Source organism: Eretmochelys imbricata, chromosome 8, assembly GCF_965152235.1.
Source record: "Eretmochelys imbricata isolate rEreImb1 chromosome 8, rEreImb1.hap1, whole genome shotgun sequence".
In the NCBI taxonomy this organism is placed as follows: domain Eukaryota; kingdom Metazoa; phylum Chordata; order Testudines; family Cheloniidae; genus Eretmochelys; species Eretmochelys imbricata.
In genome coordinates, this window is record NC_135579.1 from 6,696,038 (window position 1) to 6,716,177 (window position 20,140).

Below are 20,140 nucleotides of genomic sequence, written 5' to 3' on the forward strand. Positions count from 1 at the left end.
CATAAGCTTTCGTGAGCTCCTTTTCTTTCTGTTCTGTGTTTGTACAGCGCCTAGCACAATGGGGTCTGCTGGGCGCTACGATAACACAAATACGAGGGTCCAGGTCAGGAACAGAATCCGGCGGAGACGAAGAGCGGGCAGGAACGGGCTCAGACATCTCAGCCGCCAGTCCCCTGACACCCAAGGGAGCTGCCCCAAGACGGGCACAGCACCTGCTGGGGTACAGGGCCGGCTTTGCCGCCTGGCCACAATCTCTCCCGGCGGCCTGGCACAGGGCGGGCCCTGCCCCTGCCCCTGCTCGGAGTGGGGGGGACTATGGCTTGGCTGGGGGGGGCCCGGGGCCACCCCAGGGCCCCTGTAGACTCATCGCCTGGTGGGGCGCCAGAGAGCCCCCATAGGACCACGTGGAGAAGGACCACGCCTGCCCCGCCCACATGGGCACGACCCGCTGTGAATCCCCACCACGTGCCTCTCCCCGACCCGGAAGTGGCTGGGTGATCACGTGGGCGCCGCGCGCCGGGATCACGTGACGGGGGCGAGGGGGCGGCGGCTGGGCCCCGGCTCCCAAGATGGCGTCGCTGCTGCAGTCGGAGCGGGTCTCGTACCTGGTGCGCGGCGAAAAGGAGATCCGCGCGCCGCTCTCCCAGCTCTACTTCTGCCGCTACTGCAGCGAACTCCGCTCCCTGGAGTGCGTCTCCCACGAGGTAAGCCCGGCGGCCGGGCCGCCTCCTGCCGCACCGGAGGCCAGCGAGGAGGGCGGCCCCTTAACGCCTATTGGTCACGTCGCCTGCCGCGCAAGCCTTCTAGTTCTTCCCATTGGCTAGCTCGCTACGAGGGGGCGAGACTGAGGTGGCCTTCGAGCCTTCTGCTATTGGCTCAACTGTATGAGGGGGGCTGGTTCCCACCAGGCTGGCTTCTTGATTGGTTTGTATCGCTGTCTGTCGGCTAGTTTCGTTTTCTGATTGGTTAGTGCAGGCACGGGCGGGGGGTGGCAGCTCCTCAGGCCTGTCTGGACTATAGGGAGGTGGCCCATCTTGGCAGGGGCTCCCCCATGTCCGAGGCAGCTGCTACACTGGGGGAGGGGAGAAGCCCACCTGGCCTCGTGTGCGTTGGTTCCCCTCCCCCCCGTCTCTATCTTTGAGGGGATCAGCCCCAAACAAGCCCCCTCCCTCCAGTGGCCTGGGCAGAGTCTCCCCCACCTCCCATTATTAGCCAGGGTGCCCACCCCCACCCCATGGCCTGAGCTGTCCAGAAGTTCTCCTGCTCCCCTCCCCTAGCAGGGTCTGGCCTTCCCCTTGGTTGCCTGATATTGCCCCTGCAGCCCAGGGATCAGCCCAGGGTGGCTGCTGGCAGGTTGGCACAGCACAGGGACCCACTGCGGTGTAGCCGGGGGAGAGCTGGCCTGGGAGTCCTGACTGCCACTGACTCACTGCATGGCCATGGGCGAGGCCTGCGCTTGGCTGCTTTCCCTCGCTGTAAAGCTGCGAGGAGGTGTGATATTCCCCAAGCTCTCAGAGGGGTGGCGGGGGGTTGGCAGGTATAAAACTCTCCCCAGACAAAGCACTGAATGCAAAGCGCGATAGAGTAGTGTCCTTTCTCGGCAGACAGTGGCGTGTATTGTCTGTCACAAATAAGCTTGCATGGCCGCTGGGACTTGGTCTGAGTCCAGATTCAGGGTTCAGAGGTAGTGTTTTGTGGATTTTAAAAAAAAAATTGTTTTCATCTAGACTAGCCATTTTCCCTTGTATTTGAAATCAAAGTAGATTTTTGCAGGCAGGAATTTGTTTTTCAGCAATGAAAAGGTTCATTCAAGATCAAGGCCTTTTCACACTTAAAATCTAGATAGTGATCAACTGAGATTATGGATAAATAGGTTACCCACTGCTGACACATGAAAATCTATCTTGATCACCATGTTTATATCAAACAAAACACAAGAGAGGTGTTTAAAAGCTTGCACAAGTTATTTCAATTAGTGAGGTATCAATCCCAAGGTTGATAATTTGAGCACTGCAACTTCTTGACAATTATATTCAGAGGTGGATTTAGTAACAAGGTCATAAGAAAACTGCTCTGATCGTGTTTTATGAAACCTAAAACACAAACGGCTTAAGAAGTGAGGGAAATGTTGTTTTCTATGTGCAAATTACAACTTTTTTGAAAAAATTGTTATGTTTTGACATGTCCTAACCAAAAGTTGGAAAAATAATCTTAAAATGATATTCTGCCAAAATTCCTGGAGTCAGGCTACTGGTTTGGTTGCCTTCTGAAGTATCTAAAGACTTGTAAAGATGAAATAATCTAATGTAAATAAAACATCTGTTTGTTCAAATGTTTCAGCATTTGTTAACAATGTAAAAGGGTTAGTAAGCTGACTGCATCTCTCATACTGTTTATCTGCAGTGACTGAGCTAGTCACCACATATTAAGACAGGAGAAATCTGTATCTGCAGCCCCAAAACCTGAAGCAGTTTCACAGATCAGTTACTAGTTGTTAATTTCAGCTCTGTCAATAAAAGGCTGTATAAGGAGACATAATATTCCCATTGATTTGTTCTTTAAGATACAAGATAACTATAAAACTTTCCAGACTATTAATTGCTGACCAATGCAGTTATAATGCCAAAATAAAGTTAGACACATGGTGAGCATATATGGAAATAGAGTGGTCATATAGATGGAAAATGATGAAAGGCCAGAGTACTTTATTGACTTAATTATTCAAGTTCAGAAACCGATGGCTGTTATCTTGAGGCTCTTGTAATCTTTAACATATTAGGGCCCAGTTAAACTTGGCCTGTTTCCTAGGTAGTAGCATTTAGTATCTTACCATAGAAGAGGATCTTGTCAAGAAGGATTAAAGAGAAACTCCTTGCCAAGCCAGACTGAAAAATTTCAAACATCAGACATCTATCTTATATCTTCACTGACTTCACATTGCTGTTACGTTCCATAAAACATTTTGAAATCGTGCAGCAAGGTGTTTCAGCTGCTGCTGCTATCCTGTCTGGAAATACACGCATCATGAGGGATGAAGTGACTTCTTTGTCTGTTGTTCGCTAGGTGGACTCTCACTATTGTCCCAGTTGCCTGGAAAATATGCCATCAGCTGAAGCTAAACTGAAGAAGAATAGGTAAAATTGGCTGCTTCTGTACTGCAATGTCTCCTCCTTTAAATCTCTGCTTTTTAAAGCTCCTTACTTTGAGCAATCTTTTCTCCAGCATTAATAATCCCCGGCCCATTTATGTACTGTTTGGCTCAATCACCATAATGTCTGAGTTTCTCAGTCTCCCTCTCCTGAACTGTTATCCTAAGTTTTGTCACACTTACATTGTGATCCCTTGTGGACAGGGAATGTGTCTCACTGTGAAGTGCTATGTATAATTTTTGGCACTATAATAAATGTTTTGGTCACCTGCCATCACGTTTATATGTTGTAGATAAGCTTTGAAATGACGTTAAATCCCTAGTACTGTTTTTCAGTGTTACCAGCTCATTCTGTCCACCCTTTGGCTGACTTTATGAAATCCTTTTCCTTCCCCTATTGAATCTATATGAGCACAATGTTTTCTAAAGCTGTTGTGTGAGACCAAAAATGCACATTTTAGTTCTGAGTTTCTGTTCTTTAAGACTCTTATGTAAAACTAAGGTTCTGCCAAGGATGTTTCAAGCTCGTGACTTTCCCTTGTCTTCGACAGGTGTGCTAACTGTTTTGACTGCCCATGCTGCATGCACACACTTTCCACTAGGGCGACAAGCATTCCTGCTCCACTTCCTGATGACCCAGCCAAGACTGCAATGAAGAAAGCATATTACCTGGCCTGTGGATTTTGCCGCTGGACTTCCAGAGATGTGGGCATGGCAGATAAGTCTGTTGGTAAGTAACTCAGTATTAAAGACAGGACAGTGACTAATGTTGGAAGATAACATTTGTTTAGAGATATTAAATAACAAAAATTGCTCCCAAGTCTGTTGTGTATGTAACCCCAGTAAAACTTAACCACAGAGTCTGAGCTGGATACTCCATCCTCTTGGTAAAAAGTGATCTTGCCACTTAGGGAGTCTCTGAATTGAGAAGTATTAAGATTCGTTAGTTAGTTGTACTTCTCAACCTGTTCTACAATAGTGCCACTTGCCCAGTAAAAGATCCAACTGAATTAGGAACTCTTTTTTTCCCCCCTTAATCAGAACAGTTCTCTATATAACAAACTACCATTATTTCAGATTCTTAAGTAGATCAGTTTGATAACACAGATGCATGATGTACTTTATGATAACTCCATCACTTCTGTAAATTGGCACTTCTATTAAGATGACAAAATATGAGTATTTTGAAGCCTTTTTAGGTTCAGTATTTGAATTTAGGTTTTCTCTTCAAGGCATTTTTCAATTTTATATATTAAATCCTTTGCCTAGCAGGGAATATAGTAATTATAGAAGCTGCACAGTCTTACTGGTTAGATTAGACTGTTAAGCCACAATCGTGGAGCTGACTTGACACAAGCAGATTTCTGTGGCTGCCCAGAACCCCGTGACTATAGTTCAGAATGAGTGCAGGATTGGGACCTTCCGTTGCAAACTCTGAAGGGCAGGGACACTGTGTTTATTTGTTAATTGCCTATACACTTGAGTGTTGCATTTAAAAATATTGGATACCAAAGTGATGGACAGGCTATGTTGAGTTTGTCCTGCAATGGAAGCTTGCTTTTTTTTTTTTGGTATTTCGTAGTCTTGCCATCTAATAAGAATTTAAGCTCTCTATTTTATATTATATTCCGTAGGGTTTGGCTGTCATGTAACTAAATCATTACCACACTCTTCCTAGTGCATGGGTTTTACTTACTTTGTATCATTTAATTTCCTTGTGTTTCACTTCATAATTAACATACTGTAAATAATTGTTTTAATACTGTGTGATTAGATTAATAGCAGTTTTAATTATGCTGTGAAGGGAGTAAGATCAGCTTATGATTCTTCAGTGACTTTATGTAAACTGGCAGGTGGCATCCAAACCTGGGACTCATTTATGGAATGGTTTTAAAAACTTAATCAACAGTTCTTGTTCACACTGAGACATCTTCGGGGATACTTTGAGTAGAGGTGGAAATTAGTTTACATTAATTCATCTGGAAGGACATTGTGATTCCCAAAGAATTTGACTTTTGAAATGATTGCATCTCCTGTCAACTACATAAGTAGCACTAGTTGGGCCCTTTGCTGTAGATAATTTGATTCTTTACAAGCATATTATTTGTTTAAAATGCTATATAAAAACTGATCAAGTAAGCTAATTCTCCATGAAGCTTCATGTGAATAGCCTTCCAAATAGAGGAACCTCATGGATCTTTCCAAGACTTCAGCGTGGCGTTTCACATGATCTCTGCTACTGTTGGTGGCAGCCCCTAGTGTGTGGTTTTAGTGTTAAACAAGCATCTTATTACAACAAACAGGCAAGATTTATCATGAAGAAATTGGAAACTTTGCCTACAACTTCTCATCTACAGCCTTGTCATGGAAAACACTAATGTTGAGTCTTAGGAACGGTTGTTCTAGCTGCCCAGAGTATTGAGCATGAGAATCTTCTCCTTCTGAGGACTGTTGTTTTTTTATTTTGTTTCAGCCAGTGGTGGTTGGCAGGAGCCGGAGAATCCACATACACAGAGGGTGAGTGAAGGGGAGAGGTAAAGCTTAAACCTTAGGAGGGTAGCCTAGGACAGAAAGGCTCTGGTCTTACTTTTGGATCAGTGAATTTTTGCATCTCAGTTATTCTTGAGAAAGAAACTGTGGTTACCTGTAGTCATGAGGTCAGCGTCTTGGCTGAATTCAGCAGAAGGAAAGCCCCTGGGAGAATGCCAGATCCTACCACAGGCGTAATATTTTATATAGTGCCTCTTGCACAGAACTTTGGGATCTTTCAGGACAAACTACATTTATACAAACATTGTTGAAATGCCACCAACTGGCACAAAGCATGTGTGGTGAGGGAAATGGTAGGGCCAAACCAATACCCTTAAGAAAAGTGCCATGAATATTTAACATAACATAGATGCAAAACCTGTAGACATATCTCCACTGCTATGATGATCAATACCTCCCCACAACACACCTTTCAAGATGCAGGGGTCCTAAGCATGCCTATCACAGCACATGGTATACCTCCTCTAACGCACTAAATGCCCCAGCAACAACTATGTGGGTGAAATGAGACAATCACTATGCTCTTGAGTGAACTCTCTCAGAAAAATAGAACAAAACACCATATCAACTGTGGATGAACACTTTTCACAAAGTGATCCATAGCTGACTTCTTAGTCCTCATCTTCAAAGGAAACCTGCATACCAGGTTTCAGAAGATAAGCCTGGGAGCTTAAATTCACAACGTTGCTAGACACTAAATATCCTGGTCTTAATAAAGACACTGGATGTTTGGCTTATTACAACAATCTGTAACCCTCTAACTTCCCTTTTCAGTCCTACAACTGCAGAGATGTTAACGAGCCACTTCACCTTGAATGGTCTATTACAATGTGTGTTAACTACTCATAGTAACCCTCTGTTCCATCTTTTATTTAGCTGTACCTTTCCCAGACCTGAAGAAGTGCTCTGTGTAAGCTCAAATGCTTGTCTTTTACCAAGAGAAGTTGGCCCAATAAAAGACTTTACCTCACCCACCTTATTTCTCTAATGTTCTGGGACCAACAGCTACAACGACACTGCAAACATGAATATTTAATGGCATAGATCAGACATGACTTTGCTTTCTTGGACTTCATCTGAAAGTTCCACACATAGAAACTAAGTTCCAAAGAATTGAAACTCATGCTCAAATAAATTGGTTAGTCTCTAAGGTGCCACAAGTACTCCTTTTCTTTTTACATTGGAAGGATGGCTCTACCTTGGCAGGAACACTTTTATTTTAATTAGCATGCAAACTGTAAAAAAAAAACAAAACAAAACAAAAAAACAAAAAAACCACCACTTCTTGTCTATGTGAACAGAAGCTGTTTCCTGGTCATCCCCTCTTCTAGGCCCGGAGCTCTCCTGGTCCCCAACATAATATATCCTTACTATCCTCATCCTCTATTAAACACAATTGGTCTCTGACAAGGAGATTGCCAATTGTACTTCAACACCAAATTGTTCTCAACTGGCCATGCAGTATTCTCCATGACTTTGGAGAGTGTCATATGTTCCACCCAATAGCCTGAAAAACATCTCAATTACTGTGGTAGCTGGGAAGTGAAAGTTGGGTAATGTGTTATTTTTATGATAGAATTGGTCTTGAGATGAGCCATGGTAGAGGGTGTTGAGGAGCAATGAAACGTCTGCTCCTGTTGCCCATTGTATGGTAGGACTGAGAGACATCTACGCTTCCTCAATGTATTTCCTTCAAAATAAAACCAGTATTGGCAATGGTAGGAAATACTTTATGGGAAGGGAAACTCGACAGATGGATGAATGCCATTGGCCTGTCTGGCATAGTATTTCAGGCGGTATATAATTGATCCTTTTTTTCCCTTCAGATTAACAAACTGGTTGAGTATTACCAGCAGCTGGCTCAGAAAGAGAAGATTGAGCGGGACCGTAAGAAGTTGGTGCGACGCCGAAACTACATGCCACTGGCCTTTTCGGTGAGCTGGGACAGTGATGCTCCTAGAGTAGAAACAGTGGAGCACAGGACCAGGGCTTCTTTACTGCCTCAGTTTTGAAGATTAGATGGATAATAGTGCCTGCCAGAAAAAAGGAAGGAGATCTCTCAAGAAGGATTTGAAGTAAAGAACTTATACTTAGTTATTCAGACCTATTCGGGGAGGTGGTAGGATCAATAATCTTCCCTCCAAGAATTTCACTAATTCCCAGCCCCCTGCAGCTAATAATCCCTGAAGGATCTCAAAATCTGCGGCACAGATGGTGTGTGAAGGGATCAGCTCAGCTAGCACTGAAATGCAGCCACTTCTTGTGTGAGGACATTGCAGCAGTTCTGCCCTGGTGTAACACTCCACTGTTTTTTAAAGGATAGGAAGAATCTTTATATATTGAAACTATATAGGGGGAGGTTAGACAGATCACAAGTGCCAGGGTTGGAATTTAGCCAGGATACCAGAGTTAATACTTCTCTATACGATTCTGTACAGCTGGTCAGACGTTCATCAGATACTTGCCAACTGTCCTCCTAATGCAGGATTGACACATACTGGTTATCTGCTAAAAGTCTTAACTGAAGTTGGGTTTAACAATTTATCAGATTCGAATAGTACGTTTATTGTAACTACTAGAGAGAAGCTTACTTCATTTAGCAGAATAAGTCTCTGTATGCTTGCAGCCTTTTGGTTAACTGTATAACCAGCCTGCTCTGTGCATTTGCTCTTGTCTTATGGCTGCATTTTTTGTCTCCGTTGCTACCTGCTGCTTTTTTGGGGGCTCTTCACAGCAACACACAATACACGTAGTGGTAAGTCTCTTCAGTTTCTGTTAGTGTTAAAGCTCTTGTAGTGCAACTTGAAACCACTCACGTACCAATAGTGTGTCTGAAGTCCAGCCCCGTTTGATTTTTAACATCGTTCTGAGCTTCATTATAAATCTTGTAACTTAATAACATAAGGTTTCTTTTTTTTGGCCCTCAGACACATAACATGTTTGAAAAAGAGCACTTTCCGACGCATTGACTAAGACACGGTCCCTGCATAGACTAACATGAATGCCCGGTATGGGTGTCAATAATAATCTTCCTACCAATCAGCCCAACCCATCAGATGAAAACCTCTCATTTAGCTCCAGGTGAAGCAAATTTTTGCCTAATAGGATGAGCCTTGCAGCAGTCCCTTGAAGGTCTGAGAAGTCAGGTTCTTTAGGTCTCACAGCAGCAGGTCCTCTACCTTTAGTATCCTATCTCCAGATGAGATCTAGTAAGTCAGTGAGTACGTCAGCTGTCCTTGCCCATTATTGTCATGCCTAGAGGTGGGCAGACTTAGGTAGCCAGGTCCCATGCCATTTAGAACTTTAATCTGTATTCCACTTTCTCCATCCACTTCTGATGGCAGTGCAGAGTGGTTCAGTCTGTAATATGCTCACACGTACCCACTTCTTTAAGGCAGGTGAGCTACTGCATTCTGCGCTAACTATAACTGAGTTGCCTTCAAGAGTACAACTGAGTTCAGCACATTGTAGTTGTTCAGCCTGGTGGTTAAAGTAAAGAATTAAAGCTTGACAAATCTTTGACAGTATACTTCTGCCCCTCCCAGCCCACAAGATTTTATATATTTTTACCAACAAGATTTGCAAAGAAAAGTTGCAAATTATTGAGCAGAGAAGAAACTCTTCCAGTTTGCTTTCATTTGCTTGGCACCCTATGCTTGTCATGCTGTTGCAGGCTCAAGTTTGCTGTAGGCCTGTGTCCTGACAGACGGCAGATCTGGATTTGGTGGTACTGTTTTCTTCCTTGTAGGACAAATACGGCCTTGGAACCAGACTCCAGCGTCAGAGGCCTGGGGTGTCCATCAGTGCTCTTTCCGGACTCTCGTGAGTTTTCAGGGTTTGGTACATTGTCGGGAGGGATGAAAGGGATAAGCAGGAAAATAAAGATCTAAATTGAGAGAGATGGGTAAGTTATTTGATATTATTGGAAAAGGGCATCACCTCTAGAGTAGGTGGAGAGATGGGATCATGTAAAATGCCAGGGCAGAGGGAGTGAGTTCACTCTCAATCTGCATGCTGTCACTAATCCTGTAATTTACCCTGCTGTTCCTAAATATTGCAGAGATCTCTTAATAGAAGTTAATGAAAGTCAGTTACTTCTTACAGTGGTATGAGTTAAGAGGGAATCTCAGCCTTAACGCTGTTTTTTTTTTTTTTTGTTTTGAGTGTAATCTGACACTTTATTATGGTATAACATTTTCAGTCATTAAAGGTGTACCGTGTTTAATGACTCCCTAATTTGTCTTTACTTTTTTTGCTTCAGCCTGAAAGAAGGAGAGGACCTGAGGGAGATAAAGATTGAGCCCGCTGATGCTGTAGAAGAAGTGGAACCTCTGCCTGAGGATTATTACACAAGACCAATAAATCTAACAGAGGGTAATGGCTTAACATTCCATTTTGTTTCTTGTGCTACTGCTTACCAGCTAACCATCGAGAAGAACCTACTCTTTGTCCTCATTAAATTATCCTCCGGGGTTTTTAATGTTTGCATGATTTTATTCATTGTATTGCTTGAGATGGTGCAGTGATGCAACTTAGTAAAGGATTATGAAATCTTTGGCTTTTTAAATTACAGCATTAATTGCTTGAGGTCAGACTTCATTGTCTAATAAGAAAAGTTGAAGTGAGAGTCTGAAAAGTCTGGACTGTCCTGTTGCATTCTTGGGATTGCATTTTGTTAATGACTTTATTTGCTTTGGAAAACTGGCAGCATTTGGAGGAGGAAAAGAGCAGCCGTCCTTGTTAGTAATGACAGGAAATGAGGGAAATAGCTGTGCTGATAGGGAGTGGACTTGTACGCTAAGCTTTATAATAACAATTGTGCATTACTTTGGCATAAGTTTAAAATAGTTTTACACTCTCTTTGATTATTTAGCTGGATTTTTCCTCCATTGGCAAGTCTTTGTAAATTGGCTGAGGAACTGTGGGAGCGAATAGTATAAAATATGAAGTTCAAACAATCATCTAGATTTTCTATTTTGAGTATGCCATTGTGCTACTTACGCTCTGTGCCAAATGTCCATCCTCTCCTTTCAAATCCACAAAAGCAAACGTGTAAGAAATCTGCACTGCTTTAGGAATACACCTTTTGGGTAATCTGGTGCATGAGTCTGAACTGGGCAAACTCCCTGGATCAGAGACTATTTCTGTCTTGTACAGTGCACTGCTCAACTGATTTGATAATGAAAACAGCAAAGAAAATTGTATTTTTCCATGGGGGAGTAAAATTTTTCAAGGCTGGGATCAAGTGCTATTTCCTATTCATGCCTAATAAATTTTGAATGGTCATGAAGTCTCTTTAAAAGTCTGGTCCCCAGTTTTATGGCTGGCTGTCATTGTTACCATACCTATGTCTACATTGCCTTTAGCCTTGTTCCTTCTTTGTATAGCTGGCTTGTCTTTGTGTCCATGCACTACTAGAAATCTTAATTTTTTTGATCAGGGCAATTACTGAATTACTGGAGCAGTGATGTATATAGTTCCTTAAATGTAGCAAGAATATACCGTAATCTCAAACACACCGCATGATTTTATGCTACTCTAGTTGAGAATTAAATTTGGATTTTTGTTTTCAAATATGTGCCCAGTGACTACCCTGCACCAACGTCTCCTGCAGCCTGACTTCCAGCCAATATGTGCTTCCCAGCTCTACCCGCGCCATAAGCACCTTCTGATCAAACGCTCACTGCGCTGTCGGGTAGGTAACCGGATACATAGAGCAGCTTTTCCCTCGGCTTTGGAATCCTAAACTGTGGGGACCCACCTAGAAAACTAACTTGCAACTGCATTTTGTCTCTGAAAGTTCCAGCCTACAGTAATGCTACAGGGTCATGAAATAAGTAAACTTCTAACAACCAGCTCGATATGGGCCTGGTGAAGCATAATAAGCCCACTAAACCTGTAGGGCAGGGTGAGGCCCATGGCTGGAGACTAAGGGCCAGATTTTGAAAGTGTTTAGGTGCCTAAAGAAGCAGATAGGCACCTAACTCCCAGTGACGACTTGCTTAGGCATGTCTGAAAATTCCACTAGGCACCTGTTTGCATCTTTATGGACTTAAATACCTTTGAAAATCTGGACTTAAATGCCTTAACTAGCTCTGAGATGGGAGTACCTTATATAGTTGGTATTATAAAATGGCCTTTTGTTTAAAAAAACAGAAACCAAACCTAGTCAGTAAACATGGAAAGTCGGTTACCAGTGATATGAGCCAATGCAGAATACGGATTCCCTTTGACATTTCAGTGTCCCAACAGAAAATCAGAGGACTGAACACAGGCATAGAAGCCAGGAAGTCTTGAATTCATATCCTGGTTCTGATGATTCACTGTATGATCATAGAATCATAGAATATCAGGGTTGGAAGGGACCTCAGGAGGTCATCTAGTCCAACCCCCTGCTCAAAGCAGGACCAATCCCCAATTTTTGCCCCATATCCCTAAATGGCCCCCCCAAGGATTGAACTCACAACCCTGGGTTTAGCAAGCCAAAGCTCAAACCACTGAGCTATGGGGCAACACGTCTGTTTTCCATCTAGCAAAGGGGGATAATCTTTATCTAACTTCCAGAAGAGCTGAGGATTAATTAGTTAATATTTTAAAGTATTTTGAAGATGTTAAATGAGATTTAAGTGCTACATATTATGAGCAACAAATAAGAATACAATTTAATTTCATCTGAGGGAAAGGGTTGTAGTAACTCCGGTTTAGTGCAGATTTGTGATGATTGTAGTCCTGCATTATGTAGTTGCTTGTCCATTTGTTTTTTGAAAATGGGGAGAGACTCAAAATTCTTAGGTTTTCAAGATAGTACTGGAACTGGAAATTTTCAATTTATCAGAATTTCGACCAAATGCCGAGACCAAATTCAGGACGATTTGTGTGTACTAGGCTGACAAAATTAGTAAATAGAACATCCAAACTATGATACTTGCAGTTCCTATTGTTTATTGTGTGGCTGTACACAATGTGTGCTTTGGTGATGTTTAAAATATCTTTTCATCTCTTTTAGAAATGTGAACATAATCTGAGTAAACCAGAATTCAATCCAACATCCATTAAATTCAAAATCCAACTGGTTGCTGTGTGAGTATGCTGGGAATGGAGGGGGGAGCAGTATCTTGCTGTGTATTAATATCTAGTTAAAACCCTACTTTACTTTTTTTTTTTTCCTCCTATTAGTGGTCTTGATGTCAAAAATTCAGGAATAACGGGGGTGTAAAAAATAACATGGTAACAGAAACTAGTTGCGGACACATAGGAGCTCATGCAATGTTTCCTTAAGTAACCCAAGAAATTGTTTTTAATATATCTAGCAGAATGTGGTATGCAGTAGTGGAGAGAGTGTTGCCAAGGATTAAGTAGATCTACAAGCACCAGCTATGAAAAACTGTAGGCTTTTCATTTAAAACTTAAGCAAAAATGATGATCTTTGATCCTTCAGCATTGAGATGTCGTTCTAGGTGGCATCATGCAAATGAGCACAGAAGCTATCCTAGCATAAACAGGTTTCAAGTAGAATCCATTGCTTTCAGGGACAATTACAGCATACTTGTGTTTTTTAAAATTACCCAGAGGATACATATTATGAGGTTATTCTCAATGCAGTATTACTAGGAGCTCTTTTGGCACTCTGCTGTACAGTATCTCTTTAAAGCAGGTGATTTTAATGTCTGTTAATAATTCCCTTTAAAACTTTCTAGAACAATGTTACATTAGTTCTTTGAAATTCCACTTAAGTCAAAAAGTAAAATGAAATTCACTAAGTTTGAAGGTTTCAGACTAACAGCCGTGTTAGTCTGTATTCGCAAAAAGAAAAGGAGTACTTGTGGCATCTTAGAGACTAACCAATTTATTTGAGCATAAGCTTTCGTGAGCTACAGCTCACTTCATCGGATGCATTGAGCTGTAGCTCACGAAAGCTTATGCTCAAATAAATTGGTTAGTCTCTAAGGTGCCACAAGTCCTCCTTTTCTTTTTACTAAGTTCGAACAATCTGAAAAAGGCACTATCTCTTGTTTAAAAAAAATAAGGTTGTAGTTGATAAGAGTTATTTACAGAGCACTGGATTTGTCTGTTCTGTATGATCCTTTTGATTGAAATGTCTCTTTTTAAACAAACTAAAGCATACACTCTAAACAAGTCAGATGTGTATCTTTGACTGTGTTGGTGGACTCTTGACAGGCAGAGTACTGGCAAAAGCAGACTCATGTTATATCTTTCATATGTAGCAACTACATCCCAGAGGTGAGGATCATGTCCATTCCCAACCTGCGCTACATGAAGGTCAGTGCTTCTCTTTTCTTGTCTTCTTAGGGTGGAAAGTAGAGTGTGAATGGTGGATCCACAATATTTTAAAAAGGTACTCTGGCATGATGAGGGACTAGGTTTGTGATGGCATTAGCTTCATGTAACATATATCTAAATGGAATGGAGTTAAACAGCAACTACTGCAGTTCCGAGAAGGTACCATAACTAAGGGATGGCAAGATCTACCAGTGGTGTGCCTTATCTTGGTCTGGGATGAGGTGGGTAAGAAATATTTTCACTTTGAATGAGTGGACTTAAGTATAGTATGATACTGGTGAATGTCTCAGATGTACCAGTATGTCGGGAATGAGAGCTAATTGAGTTGGGAGGCAGAGTAAATTCCTAGCATACTTTTTCACTCTATAAAAGTGTAATCGTGAGATGGAAGTGCCCTTCATAAGTGTAACATGGCATAGCATCCTTCTTCTGAATACCTACATCCCATAAGGCGGATGGATGGTATACATCAGCAGAGTATTCTGTAGATCTTCAGGGAGTTAATGTGACATAGGTTTGAAGGCAACATTAGCCATCCTGAGGTCAACTCTAAGGGTGAAAGCTGCTTTTTCGGTGTAATTGTTTCCTAAACTGTGCACCCTGCCTATGTATCTCACCAGGAGAGCCAAGTTCTTCTGACTCTGACCAATCCAGTGGAAAACCTCACCCATGTCACACTGATTGAGTGTGAGGAGGGAGACCCTGATGACATCAACAGTACTGCTAAGGTATTGCACCTTCTTGCTATACAATCTCCAAATGCAGAGACCTATTCCAGTGCACTGTGCTTTCATGTGGGCTGGGCTGAGCAGCACCCAACTTCTCATAAGCTACAGGAGGATTCATGTACATCAGTCTCAGCCATGTGTCACGCTCCTTATGTGGGAGGTTTAAACCTTAAACCTGGTGCATTAATATCACCATTGTACAATTTGAGAACAGTTGTAAATCACCTTCAACAGGTTTATTATCAGCATCCATAACTCAGAACATGTAACTTTCTAATCTAAGGGGAAAGTGTGATAGAGACCATTTGATAAGGAGGAAACAGAACTGGTTTTCCTCCACCATAAGACTCTCTTCTTCTCCCTCTATGGTGCCCGCTGGCTTGACTAGCCGTCACCAGGGAGTGCCTACTCTGATGCTAGATATGCAGATGTTGGGATGTGTTTCAGCACTGCCCTTCTCCATATGGTTTTGCAGGTGGTTGTTCCTCCCAAGGAGCTCATCCTAGCTGGCAAAGATGCTGCAGCAGAATATGATGAGTTGGCAGAACCTCAGGATTTTCAAGATGACCCTGAGTGAGTTTTCCATCTTTCGTGTGTGGGGGATAACTTGGCATGTGGTACTTGGTTATATTCAGCAACTTCCTCTTCTGTTACTCTTCCTCAGCACCATAGGCTTTTGTCAAGCTTGAGCAATGTAGAAGTTCTTTTTTTTTTTTTTTTCAGTGTATGGTACGGATTGTTCAGAAAACATTCACTTCTATATAGGTTGTGCATTGCAAGCTGACATGGCAGATTGAAAGCAGCTGTTCCAGCTGTCTGTTCTCTGGAGAATCATGCTAGCTTTTCAAGCAGAGTTTACAACCACTAGTAATACCTGAAAAATTGTATAGTTACTAGTTGGCATTAGAATAACTCAAAGATCTGTCCAGAGATATTGTATCAGTCCCATAAAGAGAGAAGCTGCTTGAGACTTGGCTGATCTAATACTCTGCTTCTTATTTTGCAGCATTGTAGCCTTCAGAAAGGCCAACAAGGTGGGAGTTTTCATCAAGGTCACTCCACAGAAAGAAGAGGGCGAAGTGACCGTGAGCTTTAAGATGAAGCATGAGTTTAAAAATCTGGCCGCTCCAATCCGCCCCAGTGAGGAAGGTGATCAGAGTTCTGAGGTCATCTGGCTCACCCATCATGTGGAGCTCAGCCTTGGCCCACTGCTCCCATAATGGCTTCCAACAGCTGGATCCATAAAGGTGGCCACGGGATAGACTCTTTTGCCATGACAGAATGCATCCTGTTGAAATCGTTTGTGAAACCTCCTTTGTGATGTGTACACACACCACAAATTCCAGCTAAGAAATGAGGAGGAGGTTGCACGAGTCAGGGGAGGTGGAGGGGAAGGTAACTCTGTTGTTGGATGATTTGTTCTGTAATGCCCACTATGTGAATCTGTGGCTTTCTCACAACACCACATGCTTGTTTAACTTACAGCACAAAGAAGGCCCTCTCTAGACCTTATCACTTGCTGAAGTCACATTAGCATTACCAACAAAAAACCCCAAACCCTTACGCTGGCTTTCCTCTTCTCCACATCAGTCCCATGAAGCCAATATTTAAATACTCAACAAAACAAATCCTTTCTCTGGTAGAGCCTGGTGTTCATGAGCAAACATGCCAGGGCTGTGGCCCTGTCTCTTCAGTTACAATAACCATCTGTTGCAGCAGCATGATACCCTCTTACTTGCTTTCCATCCCCTATTAGAATCTGATTAGTTTAAAATTTTCTTTAGCCCATGTACTCAAAGGTGTAACTGGTTTTTACTCCCCCTTTATGAAAAAGAACGCTTTTGCTCTGTACAGCTTGTTTGGGAGGCAATGGATCTTAAGAATTTATTTGCTTCTAGTGTTGAAATATGGTCTCCTGTAGCTCTTGTGGGCTTGGCTTATAATTTATATCATTTTAAGCCTTTTTTGTGGGAAAGTGTAGGTTATTATGCATGGTACTGTAGGACTTGGGAGGACCAATAATAGGTCACTGAGGTGAACATGCTGCTGCTTCAGTTTTTATTGAGGCTAGGACACTACTGAGTGCAATTTTTGCATTCCATAAATTATTTTTAGTGAATGGCGAAATCAACCAAAGAATATGACAGCTCAGATTATTTCAATACACACACAGCCTTTAAGGGTTCAGGAGTGTGCTCAGTGTGTTTACTAGTGACTTGCGGGGGGGAAGTTGTGGGCTCCTTGAGCAGAAAAAACTTAAAGGCTTATCTTAACCCTCCGCACTTCAGGAGTATATACCATGCCATGCCATAACATAAGCATAACCTACGTGCTACCATAAGGCTTATTTTGGCCACAAGTCAGATCTAAAACCAGTTACAAACAGCATGTCCATGACTCTGATTGTAACATGCCACCACTACCACTAACTACCGTATTATAGTGCAACCAGTGCAGGATTTCTCTTCCTACAAAGATTTTTTTCAGTTGCTCTTGGTTAAAAGCGGTGACTTTTGTGAAACATCTCCCTGAATGAGCAGTAAATGCAGACTACAAAAATCTTTATCTTGGGGCTTTGACATGCAACCTGAAGGTAACCAAGTGGCCTTCAAGCCCTTCCAGATATGCTCTGTTTAGTTAAATAAGGAACTTGTGTACTGTATATGACTCTGCTGTTCTGTAATGTAAGATGTGTGGCATCTGGGAAAGGAGAAAAATGCATAGTTTTATCTTAGTCAAATATTAATATAATGAATGGATTGGGTTATCATGGCATACAGGAAGTTCTACCCTTTTTATGTCTAGAGGGAGTCAAATTGATCTGTATCCTGTTTGACAGCCTTTGGGAAGGAGCTGCACCTTATCTGCTCATTTGTGTAATGGATATCACAGCAGAGAGGGGCTTAATGTTTACAAATTTGCGTAGATGATACACAGATGTACAGCATGAGTTTAAGTGTAGCCAGTATTTATTCATAAATGTATAGTGTTAATAAGTGTCTGCTACTGTCTTATGTAACCAAGTAACACTTAAGCTTTGAGTTTTCTTCAGTAGCCAAAGTAACTGGCAAACTATCAACACTATCTATCAAAAACCATCTTTTCCATACTAGCTTTTGGCTGTCTGCCTGGCTGGCTATTTTCAAACTGGTTAATTCACCACTTGTAGCTGAGTTTAGAGCTGGACTGTTGCTCTACTGAACTACACAAGAAAGGTTCTTTAGCACCTAGTTATTGTTTTACAAAAATCAGATGTACTCTGGTGCTCTGAATTGCTACCTTGAAAAGTAAAGGGCACATTGGCTTTGAATGGCTTAACTAGTCCAGAGAATTTCTTTTCCCTTCAAAGCTTATAGGAGATAGGAGTAACTTTAGCTGTTTTCTGTGCATATTTGTGCAAAACATCTCACTTGTTCCAGTCGAGAACAATGGCAGCACTCTGCCTTTACCAATGTTAACTCCATTAATGACAGATTATTGTTGCTTTATAGCTTAATTTATGTGGTGAACTTAAAATAAATAAAGCAGACAAAGCTGGCTTTTTTTATCTTGTGCAATAATAGTACTTAAAGTGCAGTAAAATATTAATGCTCAATGTGCATATGAGGTAGGGATCATTCCATTAATCAGTTACATTAGGGCTAAATTTCAGCCAGAGTTGAGTGACTTCTCTAAGACTGTAAAAGTGTCACCAGAAGAGCTGGAATCAAGAGCTCCTGATTGGAAATCCCATCCTTGCTACCGGATTATGCTGTCACTCAACTGTTTGTAATGGACTTCAGTATTTTTTTCACATGAACTATTCCCAAACCAGTTTAAAATAGTGACATTGTAAACATGTAATTGCACTTCTGCCACTCTCTATCTTCATCTCTACACTATCCAAGAAGTATAAATCTCTCACACAGGTGGGTAATATCTGAAATCCTGTATTTTAGCAATTTAGCCCTTAAGTTTAGCTATGGACTCAAAATAGGACTTTACAGATGACCAGCTGTATTGGGTTTAAAATTTTCTCAGCTTTAAGAGAGAGCTGGCCATGTACACTCTGTATAACTGACTGCAGGAGGATACCAGCACAAGGTACCTCTAGTTCTTTCATTCTATCAAAACAAGAATATAAAAGATCATTTAGAAACAAGTTTGTGATGGACAGGAGCACAGACTTAAGATGTTTTAGGGTTCCTTAACTCTCCATTTCCATAATTTCAACTGTTTGAATCTTTCAAAGTTTTGCCTTTATTTAAAATTTCCAAGCTCTCAATAAAATTTTATTAAAACTAACAATACCAAGGTATGTTCTTTAAACTGATATGCAGCTTCTACTTTAGCTCCAGTTTATTGAAGATTTTGGCTGGAAATACTTTTTGATTTTGGTTGTAATTATGAGGGGAAAATTGAGGTTATCCCACTTCATTCTTGAACGTAACAACATAAGAATGTCCATACTGCGTCAGGCCACTGGTCACCTAGCCCACTAGCCTGTCTTCTGACAGAGGCTGGTGCCAGATGCTTCAGAAGGAATTAACAGGACAGGGCAATTATCAAGTGATCCATCCCATGTTGTCCAGTCCCAGTATCTTGCAGTCCAAAGCTTAGGGACATCAGAGCACATGGTTGCATCCTTGACCATCTTAAGTCAATCAGTGGCTGTTAGCTATCTTCCATGAACTTCTCTAATTCTTTTTTGAACTCAGTTATACTTTTGGCATTTACAACATCCCCTGGCAATAAGTTCCACAGATTGATTGTATGCTGTTTGAATAAGTACTTATGTTTGTTTTAAACCTGCTGCCTATTAATTTCATTGGATTGCCCCTGGTTCTTGTGCTATGTGAAGGGATAAATAACACTTCCTTACTCTCTTTCTCCACATCATTCATGGTTTTGTAGACCTGTATCATATTCCCCCCTACATACACACACACACACTCCTCTCTTTTCCAAGCTGAATAGTCCCAGTGGGGGGTTTCAAAGAACTACAGTGATTCCAAGATCTTTCTTGAGTGATAACAGTGAATTTAGACCCCATTATTTTGTATGTGTAGCTGGCATTGTTTTCCAATGTGCATTATTTTGCATTTATCAACACTGAATGTCGTCTGTTATTTTGTTGTACAGTTGCTCAGTTTTAAGAGATCCCTTTGTAATACTTTGCAGTCTGCTTTGCACTTAACTCTTGCGTAATTTTGTATCTTCTGCAACCTTTGTCACATCACTGTTTACCCCCTTTTCCAGATTATTTATTAATGTGTTGAACAGCACTGGTCCCCATACAACTCCCTGAGGGAGGGGCTCTGCTATTTACCTCTCTCCATTCTGAAAACTGACCATTTATTCCTACCCTTTATTTCCTGTCTTTTAACCAGTTACAGATCTATGAGAGGATCTTCCCTCTTATCCTATGACTGCT

At 41.7% G+C, this 20,140-nt stretch overlaps 1 protein-coding gene across 1 annotated transcript; it reads left to right on the plus strand.

Annotated features, from left to right (window-relative positions):
* The first annotated feature begins 521 nt into the window (after positions 1–521).
* DCTN4 (dynactin subunit 4) lies at positions 522–19,014 on the plus strand. The gene is made up of 13 exons (XM_077823561.1): positions 522–704; positions 3,064–3,134; positions 3,700–3,878; positions 5,622–5,665; positions 7,525–7,632; positions 9,447–9,520; positions 9,960–10,072; positions 11,284–11,393; positions 12,705–12,778; positions 13,924–13,978; positions 14,620–14,727; positions 15,203–15,300; positions 15,734–19,014. The coding sequence occupies exons 1-13, from the start codon at positions 570–572 to the stop codon at positions 15,945–15,947; spliced, it is 1,383 nt and encodes a 460-aa protein (XP_077679687.1). The 5' UTR covers positions 522–569; the 3' UTR covers positions 15,948–19,014.
* Positions 19,015–20,140: the final 1,126 nt, after the last annotated feature.

Excerpts from the sequence above, each read along its gene's own strand:
- DCTN4 (XM_077823561.1), top strand. The coding sequence starts at position 570 with ATGGCGTCGCTGCTGCAGTCGGAGCGGGTCTCGTACCTGGTGCGCGGC. Across the intron at positions 5,666-7,524 it reads AGAATCCACATACACAGAGG|ATTAACAAACTGGTTGAGTA; the intron begins GTGAGTGAAGGG and ends TTTTCCCTTCAG. Across the intron at positions 12,779-13,923 it reads AAAATCCAACTGGTTGCTGT|CAACTACATCCCAGAGGTGA; the intron begins GTGAGTATGCTG and ends TTTCATATGTAG.